We start from the raw sequence: 24051 nt of genomic DNA, 5'->3' as shown, positions 1-24051 counted from the left end.
CTCGTAGGCGGCAACGACATTACCAGCATAGGGAGGGTGATACCATTAAGAGACATGATGGGAACATTACAGAAGCTGAGGGCCCGCCTGGGGCGGGGCAGCTTTTGTGGTTGGAAATAATACTGAGATTAGTATGGAGATGGCCGGATTCGCACCAGGCTATTGAAAAATCCAGGGAAAAATTAACAAAGCAATGGTGAAGTTTTGCAAAGGAATGGGGTTCACGCAGATATGCCATGGGCTGATTAACTTACAGACACCAGAGTACTTAGGAGATGGGGTGCACCTATCCGAGAAGGGCATGGACCTTTTCTTATGGAATGTAACAACAAACTTGCTGGAGTTGTGATGGGGTCTCCTCATGGTAGTACCAAATAGGGGTGTGGACCCTTCTGTGGTGTGGCGGTATTTATGCAAGCGACCAGTTGGACTGAAAGACTACGAAGTGAGCTTGGTAATAGTATGGAGGGGTTATCGTACCTCACAGGGTGATCCTCCCTCTAAGGCCTAGCAGCGAGAGGGCTTTAATAGAGGAATAAAGCCCATCTTACGCCGTCAGTAATGGCGCTCCCCCAGCCCAGGATCTCCTGCAAGGGCAGGTAGACCAATGAGACTTTCGTTTGGGGGAGCTTTGGCTTAACAAAATATGGAGATGATGCGAGTGGGGGCGGGGGGAGTAAGAAATCTTGATTTAGTCGGCTGGTCGCTGCATAATAAATGTTTTTATTGCAAATATAATGTTTGAACCAAGGAGTAATAATGTAACCAAAGTGAGATTTTGCAGTGTTGACAACCATGGGGTAGAACGGAGTATAGTTGATTGGCGTATAAGTGATAAACCTGCTGCCTTTTAAGCCACAAACAAGAAGTGGGCCCTGGAGATGTGTTATTATGCTACAAGGACTATGCTGCAGGTACTGTTGGGTAAGGAATGGTTATCAGAGAATGGGGGGTTTATGAGTCGAGAAGTGTCCAAGTTCCAGGGTTATGTTTTGTATTCAGATTGGAGGCCGTTTGACAGTGCAATCAGATAGAACGTGACCTGGCAATGTCACGTGATGCAGCTTTTTTGTGCTGCTCTGCTGCAATTAATACTCTGGTGTGCGGCACCGTGGGTCATGGCTAGGAGTCCAGTACCCCTAGGACCGCCTATCCTGCAATGTTTAATGCCCAGTGACCGGTGAGTGCCGGCTCCAGTTAGGAGTGGCCCCCGAGAGTGATGGAGGCCCTAGAGGAGTGAATGCAGAGTCCTTGGAGAAAGAGTGATTCGCACCTCTGAATTGATCCAATCAAGCTGTGCCAGAGGCAGCGATGGATTCACTTTGAGTAACCCAAGAAGGAATTATTCTGCCACCCGGGTTATGGAGAGAAAGAGGACTGTCCCATTATCATTATTTAATGCTCATCAGTGCCTCCATGTTCACGATTCTACTGTGTTGAACAAGAATCTGCTAATTTGTAGAAAGAGAGGGTGGCCTCCCTTTCCATCCTCCCCAAATCTAACATGCATGCTATTGTTCTTGTGGAAAAATGTCTGCCACAAGAGGACAGTCTGGGGCTCAGCTAAGAAGTAAGAAAAACAAGCCCTTTCCACTACCAGATCTTCCCACATTAGCACTGGCAACCACCCACAGAACCTACCACCAATATCCAAGCATTCAGGAGCTAACACTGTAAAAGCATCTAGGGAGCAATTAAGAGTTTGGTTGTAAAGACAAGAATCCAGTACGTGTAAATACTGTATGCTTTCCCGTTCTATCAAATTATGATTTCCCAATCGGAAATTATTCAATTCTGCCTGGTTTTCTATGGTGGTAATTACCTCCACACAAAAAAGCATTAATGGGTGCGATAATACTGCATGTGGTAATCCTGCATTCAGAATAATAGGGCATTTCCACATAGAATCTGCGCCATGTTCCCATGCTTGGGATTGGGTGGCGGCAGTGCGATGGCCTCGAGGGGCCGGTTTGCTCCATATGCTTCAGGTTGGACGCCCACACATGGCATATGGAGGATCCATTGGGACGGCACTGCAGCCCCCTTGCTTAGCAGGGGACTGTCACAAGGAAGCTCCAACTCCCACAATCACCATTTCGCAAGCACTGTACCCAGACCACAACTATGCAGACTATACGCTCCTGCACCTTGAACCTCTTAGAATACGTGAATAGTGGACATAGGGTTCAAGCTCCTGCCCACCGGGAAATTAGCACAGATCCCTTTAAATCCAAAGCAGCACACAAACATAGAAATGGTGCAGGAGCACAAAAGTCATTTCCAGTGGCTTTTGTTGATGTTTTGAAATTTCACAGGATCTGAGAACCTGTTTGGATTTTCCTGTCAGATGTCCCGAGACACAGCTGGATCCACAGATATGGAGCTGGGTGCAGAGATCACAAAAAATGTCAAAATTACTAGAAGAGGTTGACGCTCAGCCCTATTCCCACAACACACCATGAAGAGGTTTCTTAGCCGTAATGATATATATTTACAAACAGATTTACCAATGTAACTTAAAGCTCAGAGATGCAGGCAGACAAGTTGAGGCATGCCATTCCAGTGAATTCCAAGATGGATGTCCCTTCCTTAGAGCCTCTGTCTCACTAGTCACACCACAGGGAAAGTCACCAAAGAGTAGCAAATAACATCTTAGCCCTCCCCACAGACTCCAGGTGCATGCCATTAGCCAGTGATCCAGCTCAGGGCAAGGGCCAGGATACTATAAAAGATCCACAGCTCCAATCAGTGTGTGCGTGGCTGCAGCAGAGGAAGGACAGCGTATGGAGAGAGTTGTCGAGCAGAAGGAAGGAGGAAGAAGTGTGGAGATCGGAGAAGACTGGAGGAGCAGAGTGTGGCGGAGTAGGAAGATTGAGGAGCTAAAGGGAGAGAAGGTATTGGAGGAGGTGGAGAAAGATCAGAAGGAGGCCGTTGGAGATTTATTGGAGGGTGGAGAAATATTGAAGGAGGCAGGGATAGATCAGAAGGAGGAGGTTGGAGAATCGTTGGAGGGGGGTTGGGAAAGACCAGAAGGAGAGAGCTGGAGACTTTTTTTGAAGGGGGTTGAATCATTATTTGAGGGGGGGGGGGGGCTCAAAGGCAAGGAGGCAGAATTGGAGAATAAATGGTGGAGCAATACCAGCAGATAGGAGGCGCGGAAGTATAGAAGGTGAACGGAAGTGGTGCAACAAGAGAAGGAGGAACCCGGACAGCGTGGTCCTGTGTTAGGTGAGAGACCCTGTTATGAAGGGGTGGATCCCCACAGAGGGAGCAATGAGCATACGTCACAGTGATGAGGCGGTCAGTCCTGGGCCAGAGCGAGAACAAAACCGCTCAAGACTTTCCTACATGATGGGACACCAAACTCTACCACCTGACCTGAAAATCCCAGAGACCTCCACCAGCACATGTTGGCTCTTTTTAAGCACTCGGTGGGGTGTGCTGGTGGTCAAGCTGTCTGGGCTGGACAGAGCGACAGCTGAGGAGCACCACACCCGGATAGGAAGTCTAAAAGTGCTTTTTAAAGACTGAAATCCAATATGCAAGAGTTGTCCTGTTACTTGGAAAAAGATTTAACTTTTGGGTGTTTAAGTAAACTGGTTAAGAACATCCGTTGGAGTGTTTCTTTTGTGGGTCGCACCCGACCTTCACCTGACAAGTCCTATGGGGCTCCAACATGGGAACCAACTGATGGGCCCATATGACTCAGAATCATGTAGACCCTTCAAGTTACAACCAAAAGAGTGATGAGTGGAAGGTTTTGAATTAATCTGAACCACTGGCACTGCTGTAAGCAACATTCCACACCACCGTTTGGCAGCCCGTCTGCGCAAAAGCGGTCCAGCGATATGCAAATCAGTCAGGTACTGCCACAATGGGAGCGGCCGAGCCCGAACTGCTAGGCCAGGTTCCATCTGCACGGAAACAAGTTACATCATGCTTCCCACATGTGGTAACAGTAATTGCGTTTGGTGATATTACCAGAGGTAATACTGCCAACCTTGTAAACCCCACTAACTGAATATCTGAATGTCCCTCTGCCACTCCCTCAGCCATTGGTCCAACTTCAATAGTTTCGACCCTTGGTGGCATTAAGTCATCAAAATAGTCTCCAGTCAGTGTTGGACAGGGAAGCCAGGAGAAAAAGAGGTTGAGAGAGAGGAGGAAATGGATAGAAGTTACATATAGAGCCACAGGAAGTCTCCAGCTACCACCTTCAGAAATACTATGCAAATACATGAACCGTCTAAAGTAAGTTGAACTGTTCTAGTAAGGCCAAGAAGTGCAACAATAAATTGGGTAAAAGTAGTAAACTGTGAAAAGTGAACCTCTATCAGCAACCTCATATCAGTGCCCCTAGATCCAGGACGTGCATCTATTCCCCAGGTAACGACAGTGAACAACTGGGACTTTGGAACTCATTGCGCGTTTGCCAGTGCGGAAATAACTATCAGTATTTCCGTATACCGGCATGTTTCCGCACCGGCAACCTACAAAATTGCGTAGTCAAATGAAATTGATTCTACACAGGTACTGTAAATTCACCCTTGTTCCTTTGCTCACGTTCTACAGTGTAAAGGTTATTCCAATTCTAGTGTACGGGATTGAATTGGAAACCCCAGCTGCCAAAATCAACTGGACTCGGATAGAGGGTGGATTGTGGAAAAGTTCTTAACCTGACACCCTCTTTGCCGATGTCCAGGTTGCGTTACGAACTGGGTATCCAATCCTTGGGTTCACAAGTTGCTTGGAAAAGAATTGCATTGTATAGGTTAAATTTGGTCCCGAGGCAAATGTGACTATTTGTGGACGCTAAGAACCAGATGGAATTAAAAAACAAATGTTTTCTTAAATGAACACAAGATGTTTTGAGTCACCTAGAATCCTGTGAATCATCGGAAAGAGAATTGACTGACAATCCATTAAAAGTAAAAAAAAAAGGTTGTCAACAAGGGCATTGTTTGTAAACAAAAAATGCTTTTTATCGATGTTACCATTAGACAGACCTCTAGGCCAACTGCCAAGTATCTTGGTAGGTTTATAACCCGACATTGGTGTGCACATTTCTTAAGATTCAGAATGAACTTAGTGGTCACCCCGAGACCTACTAAGGATCAGAAATAGAAGCCCAGAAACTGATGGAGTTTGTTACTTGTGTGACTTGAGGTCTAAACAAACTGTTAAACATCTATTAATGGTTGGCCCTAGCATGAGTGTCCAGAGAGACAAGTACTTCTCTTGCTTTGTTCATAACAAGGACTGGTTGGGCTTCAGATGAATTCCGGTCACGTCTATGGGAGGGGAAGGAGACTTTTCTCTCCCTGGAGGTGCTCAGATTTCTAAAGGAGATTGAATTATCTAAGGCGAGTTGAATGCACCTGTTTCTGTTCCTTTTTCACCACCTGATATAGAATCCTATAAAGAGCCAGGGCATGTGGGTTACAAATGTGATGTATTTTAAGTGAATATAGTGAAGAATGAGAAAAGTATATTGGATGGGATGGGTGTTTTCCATATCTTTCCTTTTCTTCTTGTGTTTTTCATATATTTGTATTGAAAGGATTTAAATATATTGAATGTACATAATTTATGTAATATTTATGAAAAGTCACATTTTGACGAAGATGCAAAAATTCTTTTTAAAAAAAATAGGATTTATGACTAAGCACTGCGCAGGGGCGCTTTAAACCACAACATCTTGCATTGTCTCGTATAGATTCTCTGAGGCAAATCGACTTCAAAGTGAGATCAACTAGAAATTAGTGAGTAGGATACTACCTACAGCCAGACTGACTGAGGATTGATTTTGACATGGAGGGGAGCTGGGTTATGACACTACTCATGCCAAAGGCGTGGTACAAAAACACCACTCTGATTCACCATCTGACAACCCTGTGTGAATTTATGGCACTAATAAGATTTCCAGTCTGCCCTTCAGCGGGAGTAGTCCCCAACCATACCCACTGAATTTACATCGCAAGCAAGCTCCATCGCAATGTGTGCAGTTCGGGGCCCAAAACTGTTACGGTTATGTTTGCGAGCACCCAAGCCCAGAGGTTTGGCTTCTAAACTTCCAAGACACTTAAATATTTGTTCCTGAAATGCTTCAGCTGGAACTAAGGCTCACAGATTGTCCATACGTGCCCTCCCTCCGATTGGAAGACTGAACAAATCATCACACTTATCCTATCATCATACAGTAGCCAATGGGTGAGATAGCCTTTATTGTGAAATGCTTTCTCTCACCGTTTACGTTACTAGATCATGTGTGATGCATATACTCCTGGTTATAGTATGATGTTGTGATGGTTGGTGGTGCAAGGTATAATATGATGGATATGAATTACTAAACTCTAAATGACACTCTGGTGGTTTACATGTAATCTGACACTACTTATAATTCGATGGATGCGGCGAGCGATGTGCACTTGTGTTAGAGACATCATCCCCTGATGATCATATGTGAACAGGAGCTTTTAGTGATGTCTGATAGTGTTACATGCCACCTGACATTGGATGTATTATGACAGGCTTTACGAGTCCTATCTCTGATGGTTTAAGAGATTTCATCTCACTCTGATTACAAAGTAATAGGCACAGAGTGATACCTCAGATGTATGAAATGGAATTCCATACTGTTAAGTCTGAAGGGGGTACTTATGGTCCAGGAGGTATGTTCACGAAGACACCCTAACTTACCCGTGAAGAAAATATAATCAAACTTGTTCTCCAGTAGCTGAGTGGTGTCCTGCGGTCCTCCACACACCACAGCAAAGCATTCCTGTAGAGGAGACAAGAGGGAAGAGGGAAGAGTCAGGGTGACACTCGCTGCTGTGTGTACAAGTAGCAAGACTGCTCCGATGTCCTACAAGGCTGACACAGGACTGCTCATCTACCTGCAGTAAAGGTTTGGATCTGGGCAGACAGAAAAGTGGAAAGTGTGATGGTGTGGGATCAACAGAACTCTCGAGACTCTGGTTCAAGACTTCTTTGTGCACAAGGTAGGATTGGATAAAGACCTACTGTGGGTGGGGAAAGTTGTGAAGGCATCATGAAGCAAGACACAGACAGTGGATCCAAAGTCCAAAACAAAATGGTTTATTAAACTAAATGTCAGGATGGTAGAAGGCCTAACTTGCCCTATGCTAAGATGGGACTTCCCTACTGGAACAGAACTAGGAACGTCTGAGTCTAAGAGTTCAACATAAATGCCTGTCTGTGTCCAAAACCTATACTTGCCCTCACTGCTAAAGCTAAACAACGTGCAGGGATGTCAATCCTAAAAGGAATGGTGATCAACACAAAGCTCTGAGCTTCTTTCAGGTCTTCGCTTCCTCTTCGGCTCCCCTTCCCCAAGGCCAAGAGAGTTCCGCAAAACTCTCGAGATTACCTCTCTCAAGTTCAAACAGTTTCCAAGTTCCACACAACACAGTTCCACACAATCCTTGGGGTTAGCTTCCCCAAGTTCAAAGCAACACAGTTAAAAAGAAACGGATCTTGAGGCCTTGTCCTCAAAACAGCATTTAGAGTTCATCAAGTCTCAGGGTTCCCTTCCCCAAGACTTCAACATAGCAACCAATATTAATTTCTGTCTTTCAAAGTTCAACTTTACTCCAGGTCAACCTGACCCACCTTCTGGTTTGTGTCACCAGCACACTTTCAGTGCTCCTTCTTAGTTTGTTTCACAATGTCTTTGGCTTTCACAATGCAGGGCTTACTGGTCTAGGGGCAGTTATCAGACAGCACAGTCTAATAATCACAAGGGGGTGTCTACTAACCAATTATACAGGGTTAGTCCTGACAGTTTGTTATCACTAAGAAGGACTAACACAACTATGCAGCTCTATCTTGCAATATCTTTCACACTCATCACAAAAATAGAATTGAAAGGTGAGGTGGCCTTGAAAATCTACACAATTAGAAAGAGACACAAGGATAGCATGATTGTCTATCTGAAACTGCCTGGAGGAGGAGAAGGAAGACAAGAACTCTGTGCGAAGTTTGGATAATGGAACGTATTTTTAGAAGATCGACATCACCCCCTGTTGTCCCGTGTTGTCTTGCTGTGAGCCCACCCCCTCTGGTTCCCTGTGATGTCTTGCGGTGCCCCCCACCACCTCTCGACACCTGTGATGTCTCTCATTACCCCCCCTGCTCCCTGTGGACTCCTGTGATGTCTCTCATTACCCCTCTTACCCCTCTGGTCCTCTGAAGACTCGCTGTGCCCCCCAGCCCCCTCTCTGGTCACCCACTGTGCCCTCCACCCACCTCTTGTCTCCCATGATGCCCCCCCCACGCCCAGTCACTGCAGGAGTGGTCTTATTCACTATGGTTTCACCATCACCGACCTGTTGCCAATGCTTGGAATTGACTCTATGGACACTTTGACCCTTGGTGCTGTACTTTCTCAACTTCTCATGCTGGACCTCCCCTAGATCTCGTACTCAGGGTCACCCTTAATCATGTTTGTTGTGCCCATCGTGAATCATTTGCCTACATTTTCTGTTCCCTGCAACATTATGTGTTTTACTGACCTCTGCAGTGACTTCTCACTGTTTTATTCTCCGATTTCACCTCCTCTCCCTCTCCCTTCTCCCCCTCTCCTCCCTCCCTCCCTCTCTCTCTCCCTCCCTTTTTTCTATGCACTTACTCTATCAGAATTGTCCTTGGACCTAGTATGATAGCAACTCAAGTTTGTCTCCACCCACCCCCCCACCTCCCTTACTTGTTTTCCTCCCCTACCCCTCCAGCACTATCTGAAATGTTGTCAGGCCTAGTACGATAGTCACTCGTTTTTTTCCTCTCCATCCTTTCTCCTCCCCTCCTCCTCACCTCTCGTTAATCTCCGGCTCTACCAGAAATGTTGTCAGGCCGAGTACGGTAGTCGCCTGTCTGTTTCCCATTTCCCCTCCTATCTGTGTCTTAGCTCTTGCACTATCTGAAATGTTGCTCGTTGTTCATGTCCTTGTAAGAATGTAATTGTATTTTCCCTTGTTCCCTCCCTTGCCGTGAAGAGCTTTGAAACATTGTGTATAGGCTCTATATAAATAAACTATCATATCCCATATCAAATGCTTGTATTGTCTGCATCTGGACCACGGTGAGGGATGCAAGGTAAGCCGTGGTTTCTCAAAGAAAACCAAAAAGATTGCTACAGCAGGCTGGCAGAGAGGCTTAAATCGAGCAAGACCACTGATTCGGCCTCCGGGCAGTGTCATGACTGGCCAGTCCGAGGAGCGAACTCCCTCCAGGAGGAGGTCAAGATCCTTTGAGGATGCCCTGCTTGTAGGGGGTTCAAGAGAAGTACAAGCTCCACTGGGTTCGCTGCTGATGCTGGTCCCAAGTCGGGCAGAGCGTGATTGCCATCACTATCAACCTCCACAATTAGCCTGTCGATGAAAGGGGCCTCTTCTAAGAGAAAGTCCCTAACCCTGTCCAGAATCTGTGTATCAGCGTACAAACCGACGAGGGAGAAGTCCGGGGAGGACTCAGCAAAATGAACCAAGACCGCTCATTCTGCCACATCAACCGAGTCGACAACAGCCCCATCGATGAGGACATCGACGAGCACATTGTCGACAAAGTCGACAACCTCCACCACGGCGGCAGTGAAGGAGAGCGGGCCCGTGAAGGTGGTGCCTACGACGGCCACCCCACGTGTGACCTTGCCCCAAGGTGTGATACAGCTGCAGAGGCAGCAACGAAGGCAGCAGGTACTCTGGGGTTAGGGAAAGGTGCTGTGACCGCATCAGGCCAGAAACCCAGAGAGAAGATAATAAAGGGGGACAAGGCACCCCCGGTGGAAACTTCATGGGATGTGGACCTGGGTCCTGCGTCAGGAAAACCGCAGCAGATCTATTCAAGCTTCGACGACAGCAACCATGATTTGCCCGATGACTACTACACAGACCACGAAGGAGGTGAATCTGAAGGCGGTGAGCCTATGTCTTCTGCACACAAAAGGAGGCACATCAGTCCAGACCCTACACCACTGGCTCCTTTCACCCCTAAGCCGAGGGATGTGTCGCTGGATATTCTAACGACTATGCACACACTGGTCATGGAAATCCAGCAGAGGATGCCCATGGCCCCAGGGCCAGTGCCACCAGAGGACCCTCAGGAGAAAGTCTAAGTGGGGAGCTGGCCCTCTAGGTCATCCAACCCCACTACAACCTCGTCGAGACCCAACACCAACCAGAGCCCCAGCCCTGCAAACGTACACAGGCACAGAGACCATGGCTACAGGCACAGAGGACAGTGGCGGCCGTCGAGGAAACACCACACGCGGACGAGCCCCATAGGGCCCCTGCACCGTACGAAGTTGGATCCTTTCATTCCATGATGTCCATGACCTCTAAACTGTTTCATAGACAAGGGTGGTTGAAAGAAACAAACCTCCATCCGGACGTTCAGGCTAAGGTGTTGGATATGCCATTTGACAGTGAAAACTTCTTCGGCAAGGCCGTCAACAAGTCTATACAAGCCATAAAGACAGACAGAGAGATGGCGCGCTCTCTGGGAACCCTACAGCAGCGTTGACTGTCATCCTTTCAATCATCTAGAGGACAACCCTGCAGATCAATTAAGGGTATACTACCCCATACCGACAGCCTTCACACTCCTCCATGCAAGAAGCGTACAGAGGTCGCTCTCAAGGCAGCGGAGGACAGCACTGGCACCACCCACAGGTAAGGGTCCTGACCCCTCCCCCCCCCAAGCAGGCCAGGAATGGCCGTGGCCTCAGGCCCCCACTTAGGCACCCCAGTGGGAGGCCAGCTGGCGAAGTTCATCAGCGCATGGAAGAAGATCATCACCAACAGATGGGTCCAATGCAGATGTTCTCGTATTCCACTGATACCGTGACAAGAACAACACGGACCAGAACTTCTGCTAGAGGTGCACACCATGTTACAGAAAGGGACAATAGAACCGATTTCCCAGCATCTCCGGGCTCCAGAGTATATAGAACAAGTTACTTACCTGTAACTGTTGTTCTCCAGCATGGGTCTGGCATGGATTCACATGCTCATGAATATTCCTTGGTAAAGAAAAAATCAGTTTCAGTTTTGTTTCTGAACTGTCTTTCTACTATTAACCAATCACTGGTGTCTGGGTCATACTGCCCCCAGCCAATGACTGCCCTCTACCTAAGCCCCTCCTCTGGCAGCCATCTTCAGATTTGGTAGTACATAAAGTGGCAGTAGGACCAAGAGAAGAGCCACAGAGGGATTGGAGGGAGGGTTCGCATGTGAATCCATGCCAGACCCATGCTGGAGAACAGTTACAGGTAAGTAACTTGTTCCTTCTCCAGCATGTGGTCTGACATGGATTCACATGCTCATGATGACAAGAATACATAGCAGTACCACATGCAGAACCACGGGAGGTGGAAGGGCTCAACATTAAGCATTAAAACAACACAACATTAAGCTTCTCTTACCTCCTCACCAGGCTCACCTTCAAGCGAACAGGTTGCGCAGCACTGCCTGGCCGACTCTGGACTCCTCCCTGGAATCCCAGTTGACGCAGTAAAATCTTGTGAAGGTGTGTGTCGACCTCCACGTAGCAGCCCTGCAGATGTCCAGCAGGGGCACACCAGACAGGAACGCCGTGGTAGCAGCGATCGCTCTGGTCGAATGGGCTCTCGGAAGGCCAGGCAAAGGTCGGTTTGCCAACCGGTGACAGTGCATGATGCAGCCAGAGAGCCACCTGGGAATGGAAGCCTTTGAGAGGGCCTTCCCTTGGTTCACAGGGCCAAAGTTCACGAACAGCTGTGATGTCTTTTGAAAACTCTGTGCGGTCCACGTAGAACTTCAGCGCTCTAGCCACATCCAGCAAGTGCAAAGTCCTCTCAGCTGGCGACGAAGGTGACCGGAAGAAAACAGGTAACACCAAGGGCTCGTTGAGATGGAAGTCTGACAGCACCTTGGACATGAAGGGGGGGTGCGTCCTCAGCACTACCCTCGTCTCGTGGAATGTCATATGGAGGCTTACAAGAGGGCCTGGATCTCTCCCACTCGTCGTGCGGAGGTGATGGCCACAAGAAAAGCAGTCTTCCACGATAGGAACTTCAGAGGCGCTGAATGCAAGGCTCGAACAGGGGACCCAGGAGCCTGGTCAGCACTACATTGAGCTCCCACGCCGGGGCCGGGGCTCTCACCAGCGGAAACGAGCAGAACAGTCCGTTCATGAACTCCTTCACCAGGCGATGAGACCACAGCGACGACCGCCCCGTAATTCTAGTGTAGCGGGAGATATCCGCCATGTGCCAGGCCCGCCTTGGCCAGCGACAGCAAGTATGCAGCACTTGAGGGGCCGTAATCCGTAGAGGGTTGATCTTCTGTGCACGGCACCAGACAGAGAACCTCTTCCACTTATGTCCATAGCACTTGAGAGTCGAGGACGCCCTGGCCTTTGCAAGAACCTCCTTGCAGTCCGCCGGGATGTCGTAGCCTCCGAACTCTAGTGTTGCAGGAGCCAGGCCTGCAGGTTCAGCGATCCCGGGTCGCGATGTAGGATGAAGCCTCCTTCTCTGGCGAGAACATCCGCGTCCATCAGCAGTTTGACTGGTGGAGACGCGGATATGTCCAGAAGGTCCGGGAACCATATCTGCCTAGGCCACGCCGGTGCAACGAGGATCATCCTGCACCGGGACCGTCTGAGTTGACTGATGAGTCGCAGAAGTAGAGGCAACAGAGGGAATGCATACAGGAACAGGCCGTCCCAGGGGAAGGAGAATGCATCGCCCATGCTTCCCAGCTGGGGAAACCTGCTGGCGAATCTCCGGCACTTGGTGTGCATCGCCGTCGTGAACAGATCAATCTAGGGACTGCCCCACCATCGGAATAGGAGATCCACTTGATACTGCCAAAGTTCCCACTCGTAGCAAGAGCGCAGCTCCCTGCTGAGTGAGTGTTCTTCACTCCTGCCAGATGAAAGGGTACCAGGAACATCCCTTGGGCGACGGCCCAGTGCCACAGATACTGCGCTTCCTTGGATAGGGCTGGGGGTCTGGTACCTCCCTGCTTCCGGATATAGAACATCATGGTGGTGTTGTCGCTGAGGATCTGCACCACTTTGCCCTTGAGGGACGGAAGGAAAAACCAGAGAGCCCGGAACACGGCCCAGAGCTGCAGGAAGTTGATGTGCAGGGATCTCTCCTCTGGGAGCCATAGGCCTCTTGCGTGGAGATCTCTGGTGTGTGCTCCCCATCCCTCCAGGGAGGCATCCGTCGTCACAGTTTCCTGGTGCGCTGGGGTCTGGAAGCCCATGCCCGCCGCGAGATGCGAGTGGATGCCCCCACCACCGGTACGCTTGACGGAAAGTCTTGTTGCGCGGAATCCTGTCTTCGAAGTTTCCCGTCGCTTGCATCCACCGGGCGTCGAGGAACTCCTGCAGTGGCAGCATCTGCAACCTGCACAGACGCACGAGGAAGATGCAAGATGACATCATGCCGAGCAGGGATTTGATGTACCTCACCTTGGCCACTTCCATGGTCAACAGCCGTTGTACCTTGCCTAGGATGGCCCTCGTCCTTTCCTCCGACGGTGAGGCCAACCGCGCCACTGTGTCGATTCTGGCCCCCAGGAACAGGGCGTCCTGTGACGGTACCAAGTGGGATTTTGCAAAGTTGATAGAGTTCTCTTGACATTGCTCGGATGAGCCAATCGTCCAGGTAGGGGTATACATGATCCCCTGCAGGCGCAGCAGCGCCGCTATCGGTGCCAGGCACTTGGTAAAGACCCTTGGAGCCGACTTCAATCCGAAGGGCAGGGCTTTGAACTGGTAGTGCCGCCCTTGGACCACGAACCGTAGCAACTTTGTGTATGGGGATGTGAAAGTAAGCATCCCCCAAGTCCAGAGACGATAGAAAGTCGCCTTCCTCCTGCTGTCCCAGCACGTGCTGAAGGGTAACCATCCGGAACTTCTGTGCGTTCATGCATTTGTGGAGACGTCGAAGGTCCAGGATGGGCCGCCAGCCGCCGGTCTCATTTTGGATGAGGAAGTACCGCGAGTATACTCTGGAGCCCCGGAGTCTCTTTGGGATGAGTTCTATCGTGCCCTTTCTCAGCATAGCTCGTACTTCGAGAAGCAGCTGTGGAACATGGTTTTCTTTCCTGGGCACAGATGGAAAACAGGGACACTTGCTTTGGAACTCCATAGTGGGCCCATGGGCCAGGGCATCTGGCACCCAACGGTTGGTGGAGATGGACTCCCACACACTGATGAATTTCGCCAGCCGACCTCCCACTGGGGTGCTTAGGTGGGGGCCTGACGCAACGGCCGGTTCAGTCCTGTTTTGCTGAGGCCTTGCCACCCTGGTCTCCTTAGCGACGACGGTATCCACCAGTCTTGTTGTGGCCTCTGTAAGCTTCCTGCGATGAGGAACAGCCAGCTTGTCGGTACGACGATGCACTGCCGCCGAATCCTTTGGAGGCACCTTGGGATTTGCCTGCGGAGGTCCGAAAGGACGGCTGTCGCTAATGGAGCGTGCCCAAGGCAGTGCCGTCTTGGTGTCTGCTTTGATGTCCTGCACACTCTCGTCCACCGCTATCCCAAACAGGTTGTTTCCGTCGAAGGGCTTATCTAGTACCCTGGTCTGCACGCCCTGATGGAAGTCAGTGGCCCTGAGCCGACTGCGCCGGCGCAGGCAAACGCCATTGCCCATCTGAAACAATCCGGTATCAGCGATGTCCGTGGCTACCGTGATGGCGTGATCCAACGCCATTTCGCCTTCTTGCAGGATTTCCAGGGCCTCCGCCCTCTTGTCGTCCGGGAGGAAGTCCAGGATAGGGGCGAGGATGACGCCGTCGCCCCTGCCGCTTTCTTCTTGGCTGCCGCGGAGACTACGGAATCCGGGGTCAGTTGTGCCCTGAGGCACATAGGAGAGGAGTCCGGTACCCGGTACTTCTTCTCGTACCGGTCTCTCTTCGCAGGGGCCATGGAAGGATTCTTCAGAAGGGACAGTCCTTCATCCCATATGTCGTCCAACAGCGGGACTGAGAGTACCGTTTTCCTCTTGGTTTCCCGTCGTTGGTAAAGAAAACCCTCTTTCTTCTGTTCCTCGGGGCACAGCTGCAAAAGCTCTGAGGACCTGGCGATCATGGCGTGAAACGAGCCAATTTCGCCAGGGGGTTGGGGGGGCAATGGGAGATCCATTCCATCATCAGTCCCCGTCATCGCCGTCTCCGTCTCCTCCTTGTCCCTCGGTGGAGGGGATGGGGGTGAAGGCTGGAAAGCAGGGGGAGGCTGGACTCGCCTCCGCTTTTTCAGCGGGCTCCCCGACGGTCCAGGTGCCGCTGGATCGTCCGCTGGGGGTAAGGGCAACCTTGTCCTTATCTCCGTACAGAGGGTCTGCAAAGCCATCAGGATTGCTCCCGAGTTGTCCTGTGGAGTAGGTATCGGTTGCGATGGGAGCGTCGGCTGGGGACTGGGGTCCTCCACCGTCGCTCTCTACATCTGCCTCGTCGGGATCCTTCCCATAGGCCCTGGCCTCCTCGAACTTCTTGTCGAGGATGGCTTTGACGCCAGCCAGCTCATCCTTGGAGGAGGTATCTGAGTCCATTAGGGCCACCGTGCCCCCCCCCCTTCTTTCTCGATCCAAGGTTTCAGGGGAGTCTTCTCGATAGACTGGAATGATGATTCCCTCCGGGGTGGCAGGGAAACTCTAGGCCCGGGGATCGTCTGCACTGGGGTAGCCTCCATAGGCTTCGCCAAGGCCGCTACGACGCCCTCAATCGAGGCCTTAGCTGGGTGAATCAGGGCCTTTATGACCTTGGGTGCGTCTGAGGCCTTCACCTTAGGGGGAGGGTCACCGCCTGGCTCCCCCTTGGCTTTCTCCGTCGGGATCGACCGGGGCTTCTGCCGAAGCTTACCCGGGTTCTCCGACTTTCTTTTCACCGAGCCAGAGCGTTGGCTCGTGGATGATGGCGTCTGTGACATTACGCCCTGCTTGGCAGCCGAGGAGCCCGAGCCAACGGCGCTCCCGGTGCCCGCGGACTTGCAGTGCTTTGCTTTTTGTTGGGCCCCCATCGCCGGAGCGCCCTCAAAGGTCTTAGAAGACCGCTCAGACTTCTTCTCACCTGCTGCTGGGCTCTTCGCCTCCAGCCAGTCGGCGAGGCGTGTATGTGCTCGTCCTCCTTAAAGACGTTCTGCAGTCCACATCCTGGGCAGTTCCTGAACAGTTTGGATCCAGTAGGTGTCGTGTCTCCCTTGTCCTGAGCCATGTCCGAATCGGGGTAGGCCTCATGGGTCTTCCGGAATCCTCCAAGAAGTTGAATTCGATGAAAACCCGCCCCTGAAAAGGCGTAGAAAATTCCTAAACGGGTCCCCGTTGATTGAAAAAAGAATCGGTGGAGCTTGAGGCTCGATTGACTGAAAAAAATAAGAGTAAACTATTTGAAAAAACGCAATATGCAGTTAAAGCTCGAGAGCTACAGCACGAGGACTCCCAACACTTGAACGTGCAGTAAAAATCTAAAGATGGTTGCCACAGGAGGGGCTTAGGTACACGGCAGTCATTGACTGGGGGCAGTATGACCCAGAGACCAGTGATTGGTTAATAGTAGAAAGACAGTTCAGAAACAAAACTGAAACTGATTTTTTCTTTACTGAGGATTCCTAGCCTGACGACGGGGAATATTCATGAGCATGTGAATCCATGCCAGACCCCATGGTGAAGAATCCAGATACTTCCTGGTTAAAAAAAAAAAACAGGGGGTTGGAGGCCAATCGTGGATCTGCGTTGTCTCAACAAGTAATCAAAGTTCCAAAGGTTCTGGATGTTCACGTTACAACACGTGCTCTGCCAAGAGGAGGAAGGGGATTTTCTGACGTTGTTGGATCTGGAGGATTCCTATTTCCACATTCCCATTCACAAGAAGCACTCCAGGTTCCTACGATTCGTGGTTCAGCCTAAACTCGGTGACAAGGGTCTTCACAAAGTGTTTGACTTCTGTGGCAGCTCATCTTTGTCTGCAGGGCATCCACGTATACCCTTACCTGGACGATTGGCTTGTGAAATCCTGCTCACATGCTCTGGCAAGCAAACACACAGAGGACCATAAGTCTGCTGACGGAGTTGGGTTTCTCCATAAACTATCCAAAGTCCTGCTGGATGCCATCTCAAGACGCGCTGTTTCTAGGTGCCCAACTCAACCTGGTAGCGTGATTGGCGTAACCCTCGGAGAAGGTGGTGGCTATAATAATAATAATTTGCATTTATATAGCGCTACGAACCCTTGGGCATCTGAGCACTGCTTATTATTACCAATGGTGTGTGGTGCTCATTTATCGATCTCAGAAGGACGAAAGGCTGAGTTTGGCCTTGCCGGGATTCGAACCTGCGTTGGCAGGCTCTGCACGGATGTCAAAGCGAGTGCTCTAGTCACTGTGCTATCTGACCGGCTAGGCCATACCTGTCAGAATACCCTTTAGACATTTCAGATTTAGCGCTGTTATCAAAAGGCCTTTCCTATGTCCCCACTACGAGAGCCGATGCTTTTAGTATGGAACTGGAATTACAAAGATTCTTTAGGAATGTTAGACTAAAACATTTCTTTGAGGTGTACTTGCCAGCACACCCATATGAGAAGAGTTCCATCTCTGATATGATACCCAATATAAGTGGACTAAAAACAAAATCTAATTTTATCCCACCACCACATACCTGCACACCGGAAATTTTAGCCTTTGAGAACATCGTGACGCGGGAAGTGCTTGCAGTCATTAAAACTAAGAATCACAAACCTGATAACCTCACCAGAGCGGAGAGATCCAGTCTGACCAGGCTGTGCAGTGAAGAATCGATCACTATAAAACCCGCAGATAAAGGGGGCGGGATAGTGGTTTTAGATACAGCCAAATATGAAGCAGAATGTTTGCGATTGTTAGGTGATACCTTGTCGTACAAGAAATTAGAAAGGGATCCTACTAGTCGTCTACAAGACGAAATTAAGAGCCTTACTGACCATGCTATGAGAGAACGTTGGATCAGTGAAGAAGAAGCACACTTTTTGAACAAAACGGAGTCGAAAAAGGCAGCTTTTTATATATTACCGAAAATTCACAAAAGTACCACTGCGCCTCCTGGTAGGCCTATAGTGTCAGCAATAGACTCATTATTAGAACCGCTGTCCGTTTATGCTGAAGTGTTTCTTAAACCTTTCGTATTGAATATGCCATCATATATTAGGGACTCTACCCACATGATTAACGTCATTAAGGACATCAAAATCAGAGAGGATGACCTTCTCGTCACCATGGACGTAGAGTCCCTCTATACGGCCATTCCACAAATGAAATGTCTTGATGTTCTTGGTCAATTTCTTGATAGGAGGACAAGGCCCCATCTTGCCCCTACTGAATTTGTCCAAGAATGCATAAAGCTTGCTATGACAGAAAACTTTTTCTTGTTTCATAGACAACTTTATAAACAAGAGAAAGGTGTCAGTATGGGGGCCACTTTTGCCCCAGACGTGGCAAACCTGTATATGGCTTCTTTTGAGGATCAGTTCATTCTGGGTACAAATAATTTACTGATACAACATCCCATACTAAGCAAAAATCTTCAATTTTGGAAACGATATATAGATGATGTTTTTATAATTTGGAGAGGAACAGTAACATCTTTAAATGAGTTTCATCTGTGGTTAAATCAATGTGACCAAAATATCAAGTTTACTATCGAACATAACTTCCGACAAGTAAGTTTCCTTGACCTGGTGATAAAGAAATCAGGTAACCGTTTGATTACAACACTTTTCAGGAAACCTACAGACAAAAACTCTCTATTACATTTTGACAGTTTCCATCCAGCAAGCCTTCGACAAAACTTACCGTATGGTCAATTTTTACGAATAAAGAGAAACTGCTCAGAAAAAGAGGAATTTAAATTTCATGCAGAACATCTAAAAGAAAGACTGAAAAACAGGGGCTACCCAAATAGACTTGTGAAGGATCATTTGAAGAGAGCAGATAATACCAACCGGGAGATATGTCTCACTGCCAGAGAAAGAAAGAAAAATGAACGCCTAGTATGTGTAACTACTTTTAATCCGGTTAGCACGGATGTTAAAAGAATCATTAATAGACATTGGAATTTAGTGAAACAACCGGGGACTTTACAGAAAAAACCTATGTTCGCATTTAAGCGGAACCAGAACCTCAGGCAAAAGTTAGTACACACATACCTTGAGCCTAAAAAGGAAGCCACGATTAATGACCAGTGGGGCCTGCCTGCCATCTATGGTCACTATAAATGTGGGAAATGTGTTGCTTGTCCGTTAACAGAAACTACAAAAGAATTCCACTACGGTAATAGAACATGGAAAATGAATTGCCACACAAACTGCCGAACAAAAAATGTGATCTATATCATTAGTTGCCCATGTAAACTTCTGTATGTAGGCAAGACCACACGGGAGATAAGACAAAGAATATCTGAGCACAGGAGTTGTATTCGAAATAAGGTGGCAGATAAGCCACTGGTAGAACATTTTTCGAAAATGCAACACAAAGACACTGATATAAAATGGTTTATACTTCAGCACATCAATAACACGATGAGAGGTGGCGGTATTGATAGGACATTACACCGTATTGAACAGAGATGGATACACACTCTTGACACTGTGAAGAATGGATTGAATATATCCGTTGAATGGAACAATCTGATAAAGAATTAAGTACAAATACTAAGTAAGTAGCGGGGATGGATTCAGACACCATATTTTGTGCCTAACCTTACTATCTAGGTCAAGTTAACCACTATGTGTCTGTCTGTGGTGTCATCTTCTCTCAATTATCCCCTTGTCACTCATGAGTTTATACAAAATATCATGTGTGTGTACATATCTCTTTGCTGATACATCATGAAGTAGGTAGCAGACACTGATGCCACCGTGCTGTCGAATCCATTGTAAATTCTACATATGTATGACAATTATATATTGTTTATATGCAATGTATGTGATGGTGCCCCAGTTCCTCTTATCAGGGGGCAAACTTTATAGACTCTTTAAATATTGATATTTACCAATGTAGGTGTTGTCTTTGCTTTTGCCACTTGTTTTTACTCTCTCTGGATTAGGAGTGTTTCCTTCCCCATAACCCTGTCTGAGCTATTCTCTGCGAATTAGGGAGGTGCTATTTACAACGCGGTAACATACAGAGCAATGGGCAGCATATGGAGAAGCTGTAAGATCTACTTCACCATTTATAGTGTCTCTCTTTCTCTAATTATTCTTGGTTGTTTTTTGGGTCTTTTTAGGTCTAGGAACATGTTGCTCTTTCATTATTCCAATTATTTAATTTTTGGTTTTTTTCGTTTCTTCATTTCTATTATTTTTTTTTTTTTCATCGTTTTCATTGTGTTTACTTTTTTACGTTTACTTTTCACTATTCACTTACACTATTTGGGTGTTTTCTGGACATTTGTCCTATGACAAGTCCCATTTAGAGTGGCCATTTTCAGTGGCTGGGCCTTTTGTGCAACGCGGTTAGTTCCAGTGACTGTGTCGTACTTGTAGCCCCTTTTTTGTGTCCATGACAGTCAGGATCCGTTTGTCCCTCGTCTATGTGAATGAAGAGAGGCTGGTCGAGGACACACGCGATACTTACACAGGGACACCTGGCATTTTACTACTTCAAACACCGGTGTCCGCGGCGAGACATTACGTATCGTGCTGTCTGCCGACCGAATTGAAAGGATTCATTGTCTTCGTATGGAATTACGCGGTAAGCATTTAATGAGCGTTGCTCACGAGCGGGAGCTGGCGGTGGCGGCCGTATGCTTCGATCTCACATGGTTCTGTGCATGCATCACGGACATATCCCTCCGAGATATCCTGCACGCTATTAAGGGTTTCTTTTCTTTTTCTTTTCTCTATGATACACAGAAGAGGCAAGAGATAGAGAGAAAGAGAAGATGCATGCCGGTCGTGACTGTTTGGGACCGCTAGATCGGTTTTCCATTTAAGCACGGGGAAAAGCGCCATAGTTATAATGGGGTACTTCCATCTATTAGGAGACTATTTGTGCCGCCTTCATTCTGCTTGATAGTAGGTGGGGCACAGCCCCCTTGTGAATTAGACATTCTACTTAGTGTACTCTCCGTTCTGTCTCTGTTTGTTCCACAGTGCTACAGTGATGTGGTGGCACACGAGAAAAAACTAAACAGAGGAGATATTTGTGGAAAAGAAGTCTTAACCAGCAACAGTGTTAGTGTAAGTGTTTGATCTTGAATTTGAATAGAGAGGTGTCTGGTCACACGATAGACACCTAGAGGTAATTCCACTTTGGTTTTTATATATCCCATAGGCTTTACAGCTAGTTGAAGTACTTTGGGAGGAGATTTCCCACGCCCTGTCTTGCCATCCCGCCAGTAATCAACGTGGGGGTGAGTTAGGGCCGCTGTGCCCATTTTTTGACAGCACACTGTGATATTATGTATCACCGATAAAAGAAATAGGGATGACAATCTGGCTTTCATTTATTTTTTAGATGTATGCCTGGCCCTTACATGTGGAATATCGGGCGGAGTAAGTGCTCCTTGCCCGACGTCCTGAAGAAGGTCTTTTGACCGAAACACGTGTCGACGTGATCTCTATGAGAGAATTTTTGGTGATTTAAAACACCAAGAAAGAAGTGACACCCGATACTATGGACTGGGTCATCATTTAAAATGTTAATATACATGAGAACAAAATCATTTCTGTAATCATTTGTACTGAATAGCAAAATCTGGTGCTATTCTCACATTAGGGTGTTTTATGGTCCGATGTTTGAATGAATTTTATGAATGTGAATACTTAAGTAGGCATGAGTGGTTTAGAATGATTTGTGATGTATTTTATGATGAACTTGTATAACTTTTTGAAATTAAAATATGTGATTTAAATAGAAAATAGCCAGTGTCATCCGATTCCACTGATCCAACCTTTTCTTGTTTATTGCATACTAGGCAAAGTACAGCATTTGTTATCAGTACGGATGGCGAAGGTGTGGGCCATCAAGTCACTGCTGGGCATGATTTTCTGCGTCTGCCTCTGCAGACTTCAGACGAGACCTCTCCAGGAGTTCCTGGATGCGAGGTGGATGCAAGTATCGGGAACCTTTGCAGAAAAGATCTCCCTCAACGAGGAGTTCCATCGGGTGATACAGTGGCGGGGTGTACAGCTGCATCTCGTCCAGTGGTTTCCAGCTCTGTCTTACCAGGAAAAGTCGCCACAGACGCCTCTCTAGAAGGCTGGGGAGCCCACACCTGACAGTTGCATCCCAGAGGCCTTTGGCAACCGGAGGAAAAGGGCCTACACATCAATGTCCTGGAACTTCAGGCCGTATTCTGGGCCCTCAAGTCTTTTCTGCCATCGCTGAAGGGCAAGGTGGTGAGGAACTTTACAGGCAACACCACCATCACGTTCAACATCCTGCAGCCCTAGAGTTTGGAAGATATGCTTTATCAGCGGAATGTAAGGACATCCTGGCCAGGGCCAGAGCCTCGTCAATGTTGAAATGCTATGGCCATAAATGGAAGCAATTCTTCATGTGGTGCTGGACACAAGATTAACCCTCTGCGTGGCCATGCCCTGCAACTTCTACCTTACTTGCTTTCCTTGGCCAAGGCGGGATTGGCGCACGCCTCTATCAAGGTGAAATTCACTGCCATATCCCAGTACACCAGATCTCCAGGTAGACCTTCCCTGTGGTCACACCGACTCAAAGAGTTCCTCAAGATGTTCTTTAGGATATTCCCGCCAGTGAAGGCGCCCGCCCCGGCTTGGGAACTCAACGTAGTGCTGACTAAGATCATGGGAGCTCCTTTTGAGCCTATGCATCAAGTCCCGCTCAAGTTTCTCTCGTGGAAGATGGCTTTCCTCGTGGCCATCACCTCAGACAGGCGGATCAGGGTGATCCAGGCCCTGTCTTACAAGCATCAAGGGTGGTACTGCGTACACACCCCACCTTTATGCCCAAGGTACCAACAGAATTCCACCTCAACAAACCTTTGGCGTTACTGGTCTTCTTGACAAATCCGTGGTCACCAGCGGAGCGGACCTTGCATTTGCTGGACGTGGCAAGTGCCTTGAAGTTCTAGGTGGCACGAAAAAATAATTTTTGTAAGACTTCTCAGTTGTTCATTAACTTTGGACCTGTGAATCACGGAAAGGCCTTGTCGAAGGCTTCCATCTCTGGCTGCATCATGCACTGTCATCGACTGGCGAACAGGCCGCTGCCAGGCTGTCCAAGAGCCCACTCCACCAGACCCATTGCAGCAACTACAGTGTTTCTCTCTGGTGTGTCCCTGCTCGACATCTGCAGGGCTGCTACGTGGAGGTCCACGCACACCTTCACGAGGTTCTACTGCGTCAACAGGGATTCCAAGGAGGAGTCCCGAGTCGGCCAAGCAGTGGTACGCAACCTGTTCACTTGAGGTGAGCCTGTTCCAGGGGTAAGTGTTATTGCTTCTGTTGAGCCTTGCCAACTCCCGTGGTTGTGTATATGTACTGCCGTGTAATCGGTCTTCATGAGCATGTGATTCCATGCAAGACCCCATGCTGGAGAAGGTTTAATTGTTCGCCAGCATGGATTCACATGCAAACCCTCCCTCCTTCCCCTCTGTAGCTCTTCTTGTTCATTCTGCCACTTTATGTGCTTACCAAATCTGAAGATAGTCTCCAGTGTGGAGCTTAGGGAGAGGACGGTCATTGGATGGGGGCAGTATGACCCACAGTACAGTGATTGGTTTAGAGGAGAAATACAGTTTTCAAGCAAAAGTCAAACTTTGTTTTATCGAGGATTCCCAGCCTGTGACGGGGAATATTCATGAGCATGTGAATCCATGCCAGACCAATGCTGGATAACAATAGTTACAGGTAAGTAACAAACCATACCAAGAAATATTACAATGAATGATTACATAATTGTGAGGGGTCAGTAATGCAAGGCGGACAACTGCTTGTAGTTTTCTCAAGACTAAACATTTTACTAAAGAAAAAGGTTGCAAACAAATCCTTGCTTGTCCTACTCCATCTGGGGTTTCCCTATGTCTAA

General features: G+C 48.3%; 1 protein-coding gene across 6 annotated transcripts in view; it reads right to left on the bottom strand.

Annotated features, from left to right (window-relative positions):
- Nucleotides 1–24051, bottom strand: part of ALDH3B1 (aldehyde dehydrogenase 3 family member B1) — a 710542-nt gene that overhangs the window by 73520 nt on the left and 612971 nt on the right. For all 6 annotated transcript variants that reach the window (XM_069628929.1, XM_069628928.1, XM_069628930.1 and 3 more), the window contains one exon: nucleotides 6700–6781. In XM_069628929.1, coding sequence (XP_069485030.1) covers nucleotides 6700–6781 — 82 coding nt within the window. The remainder of the gene's footprint in view (nucleotides 1–6699; nucleotides 6782–24051) is intronic.

Source organism: Ambystoma mexicanum, chromosome 12, assembly GCF_040938575.1.
Source record: "Ambystoma mexicanum isolate Mex_15411 chromosome 12, UKY_AmexF1_1, whole genome shotgun sequence".
Classification (NCBI taxonomy): domain Eukaryota; kingdom Metazoa; phylum Chordata; class Amphibia; order Caudata; family Ambystomatidae; genus Ambystoma; species Ambystoma mexicanum.
Note: the sequence above shows the minus strand (reverse complement) of the source record. Positions and strands in the feature narration are given on the sequence as shown.